Source organism: Podarcis bocagei (genome assembly GCF_964188305.1).
Source record: "Podarcis bocagei genome assembly, chromosome: 2".
In the NCBI taxonomy this organism is placed as follows: Eukaryota; Metazoa; Chordata; class Lepidosauria; order Squamata; family Lacertidae; genus Podarcis; species Podarcis bocagei.
This window is the reverse complement of record NC_138126.1, coordinates 8,983,233-9,000,684: the sequence shown is the minus strand read 5'-3', so window position 1 is coordinate 9,000,684 and position 17,452 is coordinate 8,983,233. Positions and strand designations below refer to the sequence as shown.

At 50.1% G+C, this 17,452-nt stretch overlaps 2 protein-coding genes across 2 annotated transcripts in view; one reads left to right on the top strand and one right to left on the bottom strand.

Annotated features, from left to right (window-relative positions):
- LOC308580541 (uncharacterized protein) overlaps window positions 1-17,452 on the top strand; it is an 87,250-nt gene that overhangs the window by 32,175 nt on the left and 37,623 nt on the right. The gene's annotated exons all lie outside the window — the stretch shown is intronic.
- On the bottom strand, window positions 2,775-17,116 carry LOC308580414 (uncharacterized protein). Its single transcript, XM_081181994.1, has 5 exons — window positions 16,777-17,116; window positions 14,457-14,733; window positions 11,777-12,773; window positions 9,312-9,438; window positions 2,775-7,781 (listed from the first exon to the last, which is right to left on the bottom strand). Exons 1-5 carry the CDS (start codon window positions 16,856-16,858, stop codon window positions 6,685-6,687), a joined length of 2,580 nt encoding a protein of 859 aa, XP_081038120.1. The 5' UTR covers window positions 16,859-17,116; the 3' UTR covers window positions 2,775-6,684.

Here is a 17,452-nt window from a genome sequence, read left to right as displayed (position 1 = left end):
CGAAGGGAGAACCCAAAACTTTTGGGGGTGTGATAGTAAATAATAATAATAATAATAATAATAATTAAAAAAACACCCACACCCACAAATAATAATAATTATTAATTTTTTTATACCCTGTCCATCTGTAGTTATGTGGGGTTTTTTATATGTTGTAAGCTGCCGCGGCGCTGTGGGTTAAACCACAGAGCCTAGGACTTGCCAATCAGAAGGTCGGCGGTTCGAATCCCCGCGACGGGGTGAGCTCCCGTTGCTCGGTCCCTTCTCCTGCCAACCTAGCAGTTCGAAAACACATCAAAGTGCAAGTAGATAAATAGATAAAGTGCAAGTAGATAAACAGGTACCGCTCCAGCGGGAAGGTAAACAGCATTTCCGTGCTCTGTTCTGGTTTGCCAGAAGCGGCTTAGTCCTGCTGGCCACATGACCCAGAATCTGTACACTGGCTCCCTCGGCCAATAAAGCGAGATGAGCGCTGCAACCCCAGAGTCGGCCACGACTGGACCGAATGGTCAGGGGTCCCTTTACCTTTAAGCTGCCTTGAGCAGTTTTAACTTTAGAGAGGCGGCATACAAATAAAATGATTGAGTGAAACACCTCTCTCTTCGCTAATCACTGCCTCTTCCGTAGAATCTTAAGAGCTAGAAGGGACCCCAAGGTCATCTAGCCCAACCCCCCGCAGTGCAGGAATCTCGGTTAAAGCATCCATGACGAATGGCCACCCAGCCACTGCGTAAAAGCCTCCAAGGAAGCAGAGCCCACAACCTCCCAAGGGGGACTATTCCACTGCCAAACAGCTCTTACTGTCAGAAAGTTCTTCCTGGTGTTTATCTTCTTCCTTGTAGCTTGAAGCCATAGGTTCGAATCCCACACTCCAGAGCAGGAGAAAACAAGCTTGTTCCCTCTTCCATGTGACAGCCCTTGAGATATTTGAAGATGGGTATAGGGACACGGGTGGCACTGTGGGTTAAAGCACAGAGCCTAGGACTTGCCGATCAGAAGGTCGGCGGTTCGAATCCCCGCGACGGGGTGAGCTCCCGTTGCTCGGTCCCTGCTCTTGCCAACCTAGCAGTTCGAAAGCACGTCAAAGTGCAAGTAGATAAATAGGTACCGCTCCGGCGGGAAGGTAAACGGTGTTTCTGTGTGCTGCTGTGGTTTGCCAGAAGCGGCTTAGTCATGCTGGCCACATGACCCGGAAGCTGTACAGTATAGCGAGATGAGCGCCGCAACCTCAGAGTCGGCCACGACTGGACCGAATGGTCAGGGGTCCCTTTACCTTTATCCCATCTCCTCTCATTTCCTCTCACACATGCACAATCTTCCACCCATCATCTGCGTCTCTCGAACTTATATGCGGAGCCCGCTAGGATCTCTCGCTTCCTTAATGTAATGAAGCAGACAGTAGTCTCTGTTAGCCGATGCTGCAATAAATGGGTTAGCATTAGCCGTTCAAGTGTCGCAGGACACTTTGCTGAGCATAATAATAATAATAATTTATTACTTACACCCCGCCCATCTGGCCAGGCCTCCCCAGCCACTCCGGGCTGCTTCCAACAGGATATTAAAAACACAATAAAAGATCAAACATTAAAAACTTCCCTAAACAGGGCTGCCTTCAGATGTCTTCTAAAAGCCAGATAGTTGTTTATTTCTGAACAATGAGGCTGAACGATGGGGATGGAGACGCTCCTTCAGGTATGCTGGACCGAGGCCATTTAGGGCTTTAAAGGTCAGCACTAACACTTTGAATTGTGCTCGGAAACGTACTGGGAGCCAATGTAGGTCTTTCAGGACCAGTCTCGGCAGCCACTCCCAGTCACCAGTCTAGCTGCCGCATTCTGGAATAGTTGCAGTTTCTGGGTCCCCTTCAAAGGTAGCCCTAAGTGGAATGCATTGCAGCAGTCCAAGCAGGAGATAACCAGAACATCCAGTATACCTGAAGGAGCGTTTCCACCCCCATCGTTCTACCCGGACATTGAGGTCCAGCACCAAGGGCCTTCTGGTGGTTTCCTCATTGCGAGAAGTAAGGTTACAGGGAACTGGGCAGAGGGCCTTCTCGGTAGTGGCACCCTCCCTGTGGAACGCCCTCCCACCAGATGTCAAAGAGAACAACAACTACCAGACTTTTAGAAGACATCTGAAGGCAGCCCTGTTTAGAGAAGCTTTTAATGTTTGATGTATCAGAGTATTTTAATATTCTTTTGGAAGCCGCCCAGAGTGGCTGGGGAAACCCAGCCAGATGGGTGGGGTATAAATAAATAAATTATTAATTATTATTATTATTATTATTATTATTATTATTATTATTATGATGCACCACTCTGGCCAAACAGTCCACAGGCAGGTAGGGCCTCAGCCTGCGTACCAGATGGAGCTGGTAGACAGCTGCCCTGGACACAGAATTGACCTGTGCCTCCATGGACAGCTGCAAGTCCAAAAGGACTCCCAGGCTGGACACCTGGTCCTTCAGGGGCACAGTTACCCCATTCAGGACCAGGGAGTCCTCTACACCTGCCCACCCCCTGTATCCCCAAAACAGTACTTCTGTCTTGTCAGGATTCAACCTCAATCTGTTAGCCGCCATCCATCCTCCAACCGCCTCCAGACACTCCAGACCGCAATAGGTCTCTACCCAGAGCGCCGGACCCAGCAGAGAACTCGACTGCTTCCGCAGGTGGAAATCAGGCACCAGAGCAGAACTGGAAGGGGCGTTTAGCACCTCAGTCCCAGCATTAAACAAAGAGGAGCCAAAGGAAAACCTCTCAGAGACGGGTCCAGTTATTAGGCACTTCTTACGTTTTTCTTTAATCAGTTTCTATCATATACAATACCCTCTCTTACTGTTATAACGAGGACAGGATGTCGTCAAGTCTCCGGAGTCAGAAATTGAGAGAACTGCGCCCCCAAAGAACAATTCAATGAAGAACTGTTTCCTCCCCCATCCCACCCCAAGAAAAAAATAATCTACCCACTACTAGTCAATGCACATGCAGATAACTCCAACAGACTCCTCGCTGCTTCAACCGTCTATCTAGATGCGTCATCCGTTCAACCGAGTGCATAGCTTCAAAGACGAGGACTCTGAGAGAGGCGGGTTCGCTGGCATCCCATAAATGCGGAAGTTTTCGATTGCCAAGCCAAGAGCTTTTATAGCAAGGAGGTGCACACAAACCATTTTGGGTGGCCCTTCAGACGATGGACTCCAGATTATCCAGTTTTGGAAACTGCCTGCTGGGAGTTCAAATCCAGAAAATTCCTTTGGTGGGATTTAATCTTTTTCCCCAAGGGACTCCTGTGTGGGGTCCGCCATTTTGGAGAAAGAGTGCGGCTTGTTGGGCCTCTTTTGGCCTGTTCACCATTCGCAGCAAGTCAGTCTTGATGCAACGTTCAGAGAGGTTTTGTCATTTCCAGTTTTTGGCATTCGGGCTTCTGTGTTATTACAGAATGGCTCAGGATAGTTTGAGGAGGTATGGAGTGGGGATCACCTCACAAGTCCCCACAGTGGAAGCTCGGTGCAAGGACTTCTGCTTGCGCAACAGGAGTTCCCCTCCCTCCACACACCCCAAAATTGACGGGGTGTGTTTGTGTCAGAGCAGCATGTGGCAAGAGGAGAGGCGGGGAATCATTCCGACTGGCAAAATGGAATTATTGAATGATGAGAAGAGTGCAACAACCCTCCCGTAGTACAACGTAGCAATAAGTCATTGGTTCCGTTAGCCTAAGGATTTCTGCTGGTGCAACAAAACTCCTGCCCTCCTCCGCTTCCCATGCACCCCTTAAATCTGTTCTGGAGTTCCCTCCTCCTGGGCAACCCTCAAAAGCAGATTTAGGAAGCTTGTGGGACAGAAAGTGTGGGATAACCAGCCACATATAATCAACATGCCCAAGTCTAATTAGTGCATGAAGGGGTTAAGACCATAGAGTAAGCTGTCCTGCCAGGCTTAGCTGACCTGGGGAGGATATAGGGAATCAAGACTATTGTTCACCTACCTGAGAAGCTCAGCATGTGAAAAGGCTAGAGCTGGTTCTTGCAGCTCAACCGCATGGCTTTCACAAGCCACTCTTGAGTTCCTATACCAGACAGATGCCAATGACTCTGCCACCAGCTCAACTACATGAATCTGACCTTTGGAGAATTGGTAACTAAACCAATTTTTAACTTACCCAGTGTGTACATTTTCCTATGCTGGGGAAAGAGGGAAACTTTGGAAAGAAACAAAGGGGATGTTTTGGAACTCCGTTGGAAGGGCATACTTTTAAGATTCTCTCACCAAAGAGTACTTGTCCCTAACTTGGATCTTGGCATCCAGGAAGTTCCATTGTGCAAATGTAAATCCTTGTGCTGCCAGAGTGAGGGTGCTGGATTCCACCCCCGATTCACAGCAGCTGCTCTCAGCCTCTCACCCACCAGGTGCTGCCGGACTACAACTCCTAGCCAACGAGGCCATTGCAGTCCAAAACATCTAGTGGGCAAGAGGCCGGGGTTGCAGGAAGGAGGCAGGATTAGACCTTCTTATTCAGACTGTAGACACAGATGAAGCTGACCCCAGGCTGTCAGGGCAAACTGTACTTTTAGCACTGGTTTTATGTATTTTACGTTCTGCTTTTAACCTGCTTGTTTTTATTTGAAGTTAATTATGCCTGGTTTAAACACTGCAAGCCACCTTAAGTTTGGGAGAAAAGCAGGATAGGAATACATTAGATCACCATCATAATAGAAATAATAATGGTAATAATAATAATCATAATAATAATACAGTGGTACCTCGGTTTTAGAACGCCTCCGTAGTTGAACATTTCGGAACTTGAACGCCGAAAACCTGGAAGATAAACGCCTCTGTTTTTGAGGCTTCCGCTTTCGGTTTTCAAATGTTTCGGAACTCGAACGGACTTCCGGAATTGATTAAGTTTGAAAACCGAGGTACCACTGTAATAATAATTCACTTTGGCAGGGTCAGCCAACATGGCGGTTCAAGTCCTACCAGCCTGAGCGGCCACGGTTGCGAATGGTCAGCCTTGACGGGCGCTGGAGACCGATAGCCCCCTAAGAGCCAGGTGTTCCCCATTCTTAATTTTACCCCACTGAAGCTTACAGTGGTGTGTGGGTACCTTGGGGGCCAGTCTGTGGTGTCCAGCCAGGTGGGAGTAGGGCGAATGTGTGTTATTCCCCTACTCAGAGGCGAAGGCATGGAAACCTGCCACCAAAGCCTCATAGAGGGGTTTGCCATGGGGTCATACTAGCCTTTACTTCCCTCATCGCTGAGTGCCAGCCATGCTGATGAGCACTGGGAGGACAAAACATCCGGAAGACGCCAGGTTGCGGAAGACGATATGTGTGCATGCAGCTACAGACTACAGTGGGGTTAATCTGGGATGGCAAAGCTGCAGCATTCTAAACTGCAGGTGTGGAGGAACCGTGGTTTGAACCAGAAATGGGGGGGGGGGAGTTGTGGGCCATCAGATTTAATGGGAAATGCATGGTTACCCGACCTATTGGGGAGCGGGGAGGCGAGTCTCCGTGAGCTTTAGGCTCGCAAGCATCCCCTTTTAAATTCTGGAGATGAGAAGCATCCACTTCAGTTCTGGAACAAAAGCAAAAGATCTCTGCTTGGGGAAACCATGGTTAGCTTGTTTATATCAGGAATGGGGGAAAGCTGTGGCTCTCTGGCTACATCTCGCATCATCCCTGACTGTGCCAGCTGAGAAGGATGGGCGATGGGAGTACAGCAACATCTGGAAGGAACCACTTTGACTACAGCTAAAGGAAACCAGCTAGAACAGTCTATTCTAAAAATTGGAGAGAGGAATTCCAAGAACAACGGCTGCAGAAGCGGATAGAATTTGCAGGACTGGCTAATATGACGGCCGAAATAAGGAACCAGGATGACCATCGGATAAGGGACGAGTGGGAAAGCTTTGGAGAAGATGATTCCAAAATAAACTTTCAAGCTGGGGTAACTTTATGAGCAACTATAACGAAAAGGGGGAAATTTGGGTGGGTGAAGTACCTGATATGGAGCAAAACGAGGTACAGTCATACCTTGGTTTGTGAACACCTTGCGATTTGAACGTTCTGGCTCCCGAACACCGCAAACCCGGAAGTGAGTGTTCCGGTTTGCGAACGTTTTTCGGAAGCTGAACGTCTGATGCGGCTGATGAGTACCAGGAAGCTCCTTCAGCCAATCGGAAGCCGCACCTTGGCTTCCGAACCGTTTTGGGAATCGAATGGACTCAATTAAGTTTGACAACCAAGGCACCACTGTATATCTAGAATGCCTCAGAGCACTGGGTTGGGAAGCCCGTAAATACTGTATGATGGAAAAAATGCGTTGTATAAATTGGATATTGGAAAATGCATTAAAAAAAATAAATGAATGGCAATGCGCATCAAAAAAGAAAATAAAAAAGGGGGGAAGAGTGTGGCCCTCTAAGATGTGACTTGACTGCATCTCCTGTCTTCTCTGAGCAGCACTGATGGGAGATGAGTCCAACAAAATCTGGAAGGCACCATCCGGATTACTCGTAGCACAGGGTTGGGGAACCATCGCCCTGGTCCTTGGCTGCGTTGCCCAAGGCTGATGCGAGCCCAGCAACACCTAAGAGGACCCCACAGCTCCCAATCCCCCTGGAACAAATGGTTGTCTGCATGGCGTCTCTCCCAAGGCATTTGGCGATGCTCCTGAGCTTTTACGAGGCTCCCTCGGGCGGCGGCTCCGACCGCTGCCTCTGCTCCTCCTCCTCCTGCAGCCGCAGCATGTTCAAGGCTTCCCGCATGTGGATCTTCTGGTGCTTGACCAGGACGGTGCGGTGGGTGAACCGTTTGCCGCAGGTGGCGCACTGGTGCGGCCTCTCGCCCGTGTGGACCTTCTGGTGCCGGATGTGGACGGCGCGGTCGGAAAAGCACTTGCCGCAGGTGGCGCACTTGAAGGGCTTCTCGCCCGTGTGGGTCCTCTGGTGGACCATGAGGATCTGCCATTGGCTGAAGCTCTTCCCGCACTCGGCGCATGTGTAGGGCCTCTCCCCGGTGTGGACGCGGTGGTGCTTGACCAGCTGCGAGGACGTGTTGAAGGACTTGTCGCAGTCGGGGCACTTGAAGGGCTTCTCGCCCGTGTGCGAGCCCTCGTGCTTCTTGAGGCTGGAGCCGCGGCTGAAGCCCTCGCCGCACTGAGCGCACTTGAAGGGCTTCTCCCGCACGTGCACCTTCTGGTGGTTGTGGAGCTGCGACTTCTGGGCGAAGCTCTTGCCGCACTCGGAGCAGCCAAACAGCTCCTTCTCGATGTGGACGCGGTAGTGGCGCGTCAGCACTGAGCTGACGGTGAAGCTCTTCCCGCACTGGTCGCAGGTGTAGGGCCTCTCGCCCGTGTGCGTCCTCTCATGCGCCACCAGCGTCGACTTGAAGCTGAAACACTTCCCGCAGCTCTGGCACATGAAGGGCTTCTCGCCTGTATGCGTCCGCTGGTGCGCCGCCAGCACGGTGCTCCGGCTGAAGGTCTTCCCGCACACGCCGCACGTCTTCTTCCCTCGACTGCGCCGCCTCCTCTTGACGACGACCGCTTGGCTCTGGCCTCCTCCGTCCCCAACGCAAGGGGCGCTCTCGGACGCCCTCTGCTCTTGGCGTTTCTCCTTGCTCCTTTGCGGGCCGCCGCCGCCGTGACTCACGGAAGCTTCTCCATCCTCTTGGGACCAAGGTATCCTGTCCCACGAGGACCCGCAGATCTTTGCCGGCTCAGGATCCTGCAGAGGGGAATTGTCTTGTGCTTCCTCGATCACCCACCCGTCGTCACCTGCAGGGACAGACGAGAGAAGCTGAGAAGCTACACAAGGACGTCAAGGAGGCCTGACCAGGTCAATGGTCCATCTCATCATATGAAACATATGTTTACGCAATGTGCAGCGCTTACAAATTTTGGGAGAAAAATACTAGGATGTATAACTACCATATTGGCCAGAATATAAGCCGTACCAGTAAAAATACAATAAAAACATAATGGGGGGAAACAAAAAAACAAAACAATTTATTAAAATACGGGTGAAAATACAATTTAAAATGCAGCCTCATTTTAATAGTAGCCCATAGATCAAAACCATAAGGGTCAGACTGAGTCCAAACCAAAGGTCAGGCGGATCAGCTCCGTCTTGCAGGCCCTGCGGAAAGATGTCAAACTACCCTGGGAGACAAATGATCCTAAACCACGTACAGTCAAACCTCGGTTGTCAAACATTCGGCTTGTTCTTGCCTGTTCGGCTTCCGAAACATTTGACAACTGAGGCGTAGCTTCCGATTGGTTGCAAGAGCTTCCTGCACACAAGAGGAAGCCGTGTTGGAAATTCAGCTTCCGAAGAACATTCGAAAACTGGAACACTCACTTCTGGGTTTTGGGCATTCGGGAGTCGAATGGAGCCATTCAAGAACCAAGATTTGACTGTACCCATTATTTGGGGTTTGACAGCTGGACAACGCAGATTCTTTGTGCCCTTACTTCTGCCGGAAGACTGACACTGATTCACCAGAAAGATAATGCTTTGGCAACTCTGCCAACATATGAACGAAATGCTTTTAGACGCAGGCTGAGTGTGGATAAATATAATGACACTTGGAAGGCATTTATAAAGATTATAAAGACTAGTTAATAATAGTATACTCTCTGGAATAATAGCATTACTAACAGGTTAAATCAGTAATGATACACTGAGATTTTGGGTATGATATACAATTTACAGCATGGGAGAAGTTATGGAATCGGGATTTAAAATTCACAGCATATTACATGTTGAAATAAAATTATATGAAAATGATGTTCCGTTGGTATTTAACTCCCAGTAAATTAGCAAACATGTATAAAACGGGGTCAAACGTATGTTGGAAATGGAAAAATAAGGCACCTTTTAACTTACATGGTGGAAATGTTAGTAAACGAATTTTGGGAAATGATATATGAGTTTTAAAAATGTTTAAAATAACTTTTTTTCTAAAAAAATAAAACACAACCTGAAGCCTTTTTTAAAAGGAATTATAGGTGTCGAAATCCCAAGGGATTTTATGTTTTATGCTGGAAATGTGACTGTAAAATTTTAATCTGAAAAACCACATAATCTCAAAAATATCAGGCATGGGAGATGGTGCCAGGGAGAAAAAGCCAACTGAAAGGAAGAAGGAAAGAAGGAAAGAAGGAAGGAAAGAAAGAAAGAAGAAGGAAAGAAGGAAAGAAGGAAAGAAAGAAAGAAAGAAAGAAAGAAAGAGGAAGGAAGGAAGGAAGGAAGGAAGGAAGGAAGGAAGGAAGGAAGGAAGGGACAATGAAGAAGAAAAACCATACCCTCCGAATCAGTGTCACCGTTTCCTTCTTGCTTGACCTTGGAGCGAAGTGCTTTCTCCCTGGGGATAGCTGGGGACGGCTCAGCCGTGTGGAAGTTCAAAGCTACCTCCTGGATTAACGCCGCCCTCTGAAACACAGCAGGGTAGGGGGTGGAATCAAAATTGAAAAATGTATGCATATATGAATATCTCTATCTACCAGCTCCATCTATATCAGGGGTCAGCAAACTTTTTCAGCAGTCCACTGTCCCTCAGACCTTGTGGGGGGCCGGACTATATTTTGAAAAAAATATACAGTGGTACCCCGCAAGACGAACACCTCGCAAGACGGAAAACCCGCTAGACGAAAGGGTTTTCCGTTTTGGAGGCGCTTCGCAAAACGAATTTCCCTATGGGCTTGCTTCGCAAGACGAAAGCCCATAGGGAAATCTCCGGGGACCTCTTTTAAATGCTAGCGGTGGGGAGCAAAGCCTTTCCCCCCCCCTCCGGCCTTCAGAAGAGGTCCAGGAAGGCTGGCGGGGGCCGAAAGGCTTTGCTCCCCAGCGCCAGCATTTTAAAAGCAGTCCGGGATAGCAGGGAAGCGCTTCCCGCTATCCCGGACGGCTTTTGAAGGCAGGAGAGGTCCGCGAAGCCTGGGCGCGCTGATGTCAGCGCGCGCAGGCTTCGGCATGCCGGCAACTCTCCGCCAGCAGCGGCAGCGCTGCCGCTGCTGGCGGAGAGGTCCGCGAAGCCTGGGTGCGCTGATGTCAGCGCGCGCAGGCTTCGGCATGCCGGCAACTCTCCGCCAGCAGCGGCAGCAGGGGGGACAAAGTCTTTGTCCCCCCTGCCTGCCTTCCCAGGGGCTTTTAAATCGCCCCGGGCAGCGGAGAAGTCCTCCGCTGTCCCGGGGCGATTTTAAAATGCCGCCCGCCAGCATTTTAAGATCGCCCCGAACAGCGGAGAAGCCCTCCCGCTGTCCCGGGTTTTTTAAAATGCTGGGGGTGGGAAGAAAAGCCCTTGTCCCCCCCCCCCCAGCCTTCAGAAGAGGTCGGGGGACAGACTGTCCCCGGACCTGGTCTGAAGTCGGTTTCCCTAGGAACGCATTAATTGATTTTCAATGCATTCCTATGGGAAACCGTGCATCGCAAGATGAAAAACTCGCAAGAAGAAAAAACTTGCGGAACGAATTAATTTCGTCTTGCAAGGCACCACTGTATGAATGAATTCCTATGCCCCACAAATAACCCAGAGAAAGGACACATTCTACTCATGTAAAAACACCAGGCAGGCCCCACAAATAACCCAGAGATGCATTTTAAATAAAAGGACACATTCTACTCAGGTAAAAACACGCTGATTCCCGGACCGTCCACAGGCCGGATTTAGAAGGCGATTGGGCCAGATCCGGCCCCCAGGCCTTAGTTTGCCTACCCATGATCTATATATGAGAGGCTTATGTTTAGTTCACAAAAATTATACGTTGCTTGACAGTAAAAACAAACCTCAAAGCAGTTTATGGAAAAGATAAAAAGAATAAAGCTATCCATAAGAATAATTAACCACACCCCAAACCTTGGTTTTGCTAACCATTTCTGATGAAGGTAACGTTAATTTGAGATGGAAAGAGCTAATCACCTTCCTTTTTTTAGCTGCTAGACAACTTATTGCTCAAAACTGGAAGTCCCTGCATCTAGAATGACCATAGTAGAAACAAAAAAGGATGGACATTAGCGCTCTCTGAAAATTTAACTACGGAAGTCAAGGGATGAGCTGGAAAAGGAGAAGAGGATAGCTTCAGAGTGACATGGCACCCATATTAAATATGCAATGGTCTGTCACTCCCAGTGGCACCATCCAGACTCGCACTTGACACTTTGGGACAATTTTATTCCATAAGGGATCTGTATTTGGTGGGTGGGGAATACGAAGGGGGCAATGTTGGCTGGGGGGGGGTGTTGTTATTTCATGTTATTTTAAAAAGTCAATGAAATACACTGAAAAAGCGGAATAAGGAATAATAGCAATAATTTAAGGCTTTCGGAAAGTCAAAATAACAGATCAAAACTCTCATCAACCATTCTATAAATTTGGGCAGGTCTGGCTAAACAAAAATGTGCTGAGCAGGTGTTGAAAAGAGTGCAAGGAAGGGAACCTGCCTGATATCAAGACAGATCAGCCAGAGAATGTACAAAACGCGGTTGTGAATTGATGCACATTCTCAAGCCGTGTTGGAGATTATGCGCAACGACTGGAGAATGTACAAAATCAAGCTGACGTATGCACGTTCTCCAAGGCTTGTTGGAGATGATGTATGATGGCTGAGAGACGTGCCCAATGTCCTCTTTGGGTTTTGTGCACATTCTCCAAGAGGTCTGGAGAATGTGCACAACGACCGGCTGTTATGCAGATTGGCCACTTGACTTCCGTTCCACACGAAAAACGAAATGGAAGCGCCCCCCTGGGACGGCTTCAAGAAAGTGCTCTCACCTCCCGCTCCAGGCGCCTATTTTCTTGCCGCCTGGGCACAAAGTCCTCTGCCAGGGCCACCGCCTGGTCACACGTCTGGGGGCAACTGGCCTTGACCCAGCTCTGCAGCTCTGAGGGAAGGATGGCTAGGAACTGCTCCAGGATCACCAGCTCCAGGATCTGCTCCTTGGAGTGCCTCTCTGGCTTCAGCCACCGGTGGCAGAGGTACCAGAGGCGACTACAGGCCTCGCGGGGACCTTCGGCCTCCTGGTAGCGGAACTCCCGGAACAGAGTCCTCTGCACCTCCATAGCGGCCAAATCTTCTCTGAGGAGATCCTCCCTCGCCGTCCTCTCATCCTCCATCTTGGGGGTCCTGCAATCCCCCTGGCTTTCCCTCCTGAGATCCGGCAGGCCTCTGAACTTCCGGTAGGCCTCAGCTGCTCCTTCCATGGAGGCCAAGCAAGACTTGGAGTTCTCCCATGGCTCAGATTCCAGTCGCTCAGGGCCCGCCCACCCCGCGTTGCGGGACTTGGAGGCGGCCCGAGGGTCCAGGTATTTCAACCGCCTCTCTCCCGGTTCGTTCGTCATCTTCTCTGGGACTTCCTTCTTCGTCGGGCCTCGGTCATTCCCGGCCTCGAGTTCAGGAGACGCTCGAGTGGCTCCCTCCGACGCCTCGCCAGGCTCGAGGCCAGTTTGGCGCAGCTTTTCCTCCGGCTGGTTCCCGCTTCCGGACACTGACTGCTCCATGGGGACCCGGTCCCGGAAGTCTGTGTTCTGAGTTTGTCCTTTCTCTGGGACCATTTTGTGTCTCATGATGAATTCTGGAACAGCGGCCGTCCGGGTCACACTCTCGCGGTCTTGGATTTGATCAGGGATGCCAGAACCAAATACACGAAAGTATGCAGGACAGACGGACGCAGCTTGAATTATCCACCCATTCTCTGGCTGCTCCAACAAGAGGCTTAGGGCATGTTTAGGCAACACGGCTGTTTCTCCGCTGGAGTTGAGGGGGCTTTTCCTGGGAGATGAGGAAAAGGAAAAAAAGATGCAGAGAGATGAGAAAGAATTGGAAAGATACATGATTACAGCAGCCAAGTTATACTTATGGCGGTGAGACTTTTACATGCACAAAGACGGAAAGACTCATCAGTACCAACAACTGAGGAACGGTTACTAAAATTATTCAAGGTGGCGAAATTGACACATTTGATCAGAGAAAAGTCGTGGTTAACGTTTACTAAAGATTGGAAGCCTCTCGTAAAACTTTTTGGGTGAAAAAGATGATGAAATAATGACTTTTGGGTTCAAAGTATGAAGGTATAATGATGATAATAATAATAATTTATTATTTATACCCCGCCCATCTGGCTGGGTTTCCCCAGCCACTCTGGGCAGCTTCCAACAGAATATTAAAATACAATAATCTATTAAACATTAAAAGTTTCCCTAACTAGGGCTGCCTTTAGATGTCTTCTAAAAGTCTGGTAGTTGTTTTTCTCTTTGATATCTGGTGGGAGGGCGTTCCACAGGGCGGGTGCCACAACCGAGAAGGCCCTCTGCCTGGTTCCCTGTAACTTGGCTTCTCGCAGCAAGGGAACCGCCAGAAAGCCCTCGGAGCTGGACCTCAGTGTCCGGGCAGAATAATGGGGGTGGAGACGCTCCTTCAGGTATACCAATTTATAGAAAGTACAGTGGTACCTCGGGTTAAGTACTTAATTCGTTTTGGAGGTCTGTTCTTAACCTGAAACTGTTCTTAACCTGAAGCACCACTTTAGCTAATGGGGCCTCCTGCTGCTGCCGCGCTGCCGGAGCACGATTTCTGTTCTCATCCTGAAGCAAAGTTCTTAACCCGAGGTACTATTTCTGGGTTAGCGGAGTCTGTAACCTGAAGCGTCTGTAACCCGAGGTACCACTGTAGCTGTGCTGGATGTTATTTTGGAGTGGACAAATCAAATAATGTTTCTATATAGCTGACAGACAAAGAATTGGAAGTTCTTAAGTTTCTTAACTCCTTCTATTTCTTTTAATTGCCCCCCCCCGCTCTTTTATCTATTCCCCCCTTTCTCCCCCCTTTCCTTTTATTCCTTCATTCTCAATCTATGTTTTCATTGATACCTGAGAATAGTGGGGCTCGAACCCCCAACCCTGAGACTAAGAGTCTTGTGCTTTTGCCAACGGAGCTACATTTCACCCAAAGATCAGGTTGCTGGGCTGGGCTGGGGGGCGGCGATGGGCACCCACACTATGTTTTTCAGGGGGGCGGGGAGGTGCAAAGGAAAACAATGAATGGCTAGCTTTTCTCTCTCACACACAAAATACCCAGGAAGAATACAGTAAGCACCTATACAGTTGGGCAAGGCTTTCCAGCACTGCAGTGGGTTGGACTAGATGACCCTGGGAATCCCTTGCAACTCTATAACTCTCCTTCCTTGGAGGTTTTCAAGCAGAGGTTGGCTGGCTACCTGCCATGGATGCTTGAGCTGAGATTCCTGCATTGCAAGGGGGTTGGGCTGGATGACCCCTGAGGGTCCCTTGCAGCTCTCCAAAGCTAGGTGCTCAGCCAAAGACGCCCCCCACCGAGCCTTTGCCCTTCTCCTGTCCCCGCCAGCCCAGCCGCTCATGCGCACTGGGGGCTGCACCCAGCCTGCTCTTTTTCCCCTTTTCTTTTTTCTGCAAGGTGCAATGCAAGGAGCTGCTTTACCTGCTCCCGCGAGCGCAGAGGCGCCTGGTTGCAAAAGGGCGCGCGGGAGGCCAAGCTGCCCGGACGCGTCGCCGCCTCCTGCTGCTGCGGCTGCTGCAGCTGCTCCGCCACAAAAGGCGAGGAAGAGGAAATGATGGCCTCCCCCAAGGCTCCCGATGGCTTTCCCCGACCACTCTGGGAAAGGCAGCCTCGGTCTGCTTAACCCTTCCGTGCAAAGAGAAGAAAGCTCGACAGCTGCTTGCTTGCTCTGCAAGGCTGCAGCCTTCGCCCCGTTTGCCTGGAAGAAAAGAGCTGCTCTCAAATCAAGGCAGCTGCAACCCCTTTTGGAGAGGGGCTGGGATTGGGCTGTCAGGCTGCAATCCGCAGGGTCAGGACAGTGCAGCGAGGCTGCAGTCCGCAGGGTGAGGGTTGTACTCTAAAACTGCAAGAGAGCCAGTGTGGTGTAGTGGTTAAGAGCAGTGGCGTAGCGTGGGTTGTCAGCACCCAGGGCAAGGCAAGTAATTTGTGCCCCCTAACCCGTGGATTTGCGTCCCTAACCCGTGGATTTGCGCCCCCTAACCCTAACCCCCAGATGTTGCGCCCGGTGCGGCCGGCCCCCCCTGCACCCCCCCACGCTACGCCACTGGTTAAGAGCGGTAGACTCATAATCTGGGGAACTCGTAATCTGGGAATCTGAAAACAGCTAAATTTGGGGGGGGGGGAGGTAGAAAACAGCCAGTGGTGGATTTATGGCCTGCGGGACCCTGCGTGTGACATGTCTTTGGGGGGGGGGAGCTTATTTGTTCACCCAAATAAGTGTGACTATGTCAAAATTAGGGGTCTGCTGGTTGTTGGCACCCGTCTGTCTTGAGAGACAATGGAGTGCGCCTCCAGAGGTGAAGTCAAACTGCTGTGTTAGGAGCACCAAAGCGACCTCCCTGGGGTGCCAGCCTGGGCAGTGGGTCTGGAGGTCCTGGGCTGTCTAGATGACAAGACCTCTTGGCCTCGCTGACGGGGTCCAAAGGAAATCCGAGGAAGACAGTTGGCACCAGCTTGGCTGCTTAGGGACTCCACTCTGGGTTTGTGTGGGGTTTACTCCTGTCCTGAGCCTTAAGGTCCATGAATAATCATAGTTTAGAGGTCCTGGGCCCTCAGGAAGTTAGATTATCCTCCACCAGGGCCAGGGCCTTCTCAGTGATGGCTCCAACCTGGTGGAATGTGCTGCCCTACGAAACCAGGGCCCTGCAGAATTTAACTTCCTTCTGCAGGGCCTGTAAAACAGAGCTATTCCGCCTGGCTTTCAATTTGAACTTAGCCGGATCTTTTATTCCCCTTCCTCCCCCCCCCCCTTTTTTGTGAAGATTACCCGCTCTGGGATCCCACAGCTGGTTCTCCCGTGGTCTCCTCACTGGCCCAAATAGGACTAATTTAGCCAGCTAGCCCTGGTGATCATCTAATGTTTATTGGATGGATTTCCCCCCTAAATTGATTTTTGACTCTTGATTTTATTATACCGTAGCATCAATTAAGCGTTTTAAATTTGTTGTTAGCTGCCCTGAGCCCAGTTTCCTGAACCGGGAAGAACGGGGTATAAATAAAAAAATATGATTATTTTCTTCTCCTGAAGTTATTCTGCAAGGCAGAGAAGGTTTAGGATCAGAGTTTTCCTTCTCCTAGATGGGCTACCTGCCCAGGTAGACAAACCCCATCTGCCCCTCACTTCCCTCTGTCTACAGCAAGTGCAGAAACCGCCTTCTTGACCATTGGACCAACTGTTGGTCTCATCCACTCAAATCACTGGAGCCTATCTTTGCATGCAGGGGGAGCCCCTAACTCACTGAGGGTTTGAGACCCATTGGCTCCCCTCACCTGGTTTAGCCAGATAGTTGACGCCGTTCCCAGGATTGTGGCTGCTGTCACATAAGTAAAGGTAAAGGGACCCCTGACCATTAGGTCCAGTCGTGGCTGACTCTGGGGTTGCGGTGCTCATCTCACTTTACTGGCCGAGGGACCCGGCGTACAGCTTCCAGGTCATGTGGCCAGCATGACTAAGCCGCTTCTGGCGAACCAGCGCAGTGCACGGAAACGCCGTTTACCATCCCGCCAGAGCGGTACCTATTTATCTACTTGCACTTTGATGTGCTTTCGAACTGCTAGGTTGGCAGGAGATGGGACCGAGCAACGGGAGCTCACCCCGTCGCGGGGATTTGAACCGCCGACCTGCTAATTGGCAAGTCCTAGGCTCTGTGGTTTAACCCACAGCGCCACCTGCGGCCCTGCATGCCAGAGGTAGGTGGGGCCAAATCAAACAAGAGGACTGAGCAACAGAAGTGACTCTTACCTCGTTCAAAAGATGACATTTCAAGCCATGCAGAAGTCAGAAGTTTGTCCAGCCATCCAGCTTTCAGGCGAGCAAAAGGCATTATTCCAGTTCAATGACATGTTCCAGGCAGACAAAAACAGGACTGGTGAAGGGGTGAGGTCTAGGAAGGGGGTAGGCCAAAGGAGAGCCCCGAGAATCAGATAGAAAGCCCCGGGGGCCGCATTAGGCATTAGACGTCCCACTTTTGTGTTAATACCAGACACTAATTCAACCCCCTCTTTTGTACCCCGTTGAACCATTCCAAAAGACATGAGCTTTTGCTGTGTTATTCCATTTCAATATATTCAACACCTGGCTTTCTGATAGAAAATGCTCAAAACGTTGCTGACAAAACTTAAGCATAGAACTTAAGTCTTCAAACTGCTACATTAAAACATTGTCCATATTACATCTCCAGTTGTGTCAGCATTGTGACACTTCATCCCAGAACGCGGCTTCAATTGAGAACCATTCTGAAAAAGATGCTACCAGGTAAACCGTAGCGACTGGTAGGTCAGAAGGCAAGGGAGCCGAACAGTAAGTGGCGCTAGGGCCAATTGCCATCAGTGAAAGGAGGCTCGGAGCCAGGGGAGTCGTGATCCGATGACAATGAGTGGTCAGAGGGAGAAGAGGAAAAAGACTGGGAAGAGGAGGC

Excerpts from the sequence above, each read along its gene's own strand:
- LOC308580414 (XM_081181994.1), bottom strand. The coding sequence starts at position 16,858 with ATGCCTTTTGCTCGCCTGAAAGCTGGATGGCTGGACAAACTTCTGACT. Across the intron at positions 14,734-16,776 it reads AATGTCATCTTTTGAACGAG|GCAAACGGGGCGAAGGCTGC; the intron begins GTAAGAGTCACT and ends CTTTTCTTCCAG. Across the intron at positions 7,782-9,311 it reads CGGTGACACTGATTCGGAGG|GTGACGACGGGTGGGTGATC; the intron begins GTATGGTTTTTC and ends CTGTCCCTGCAG.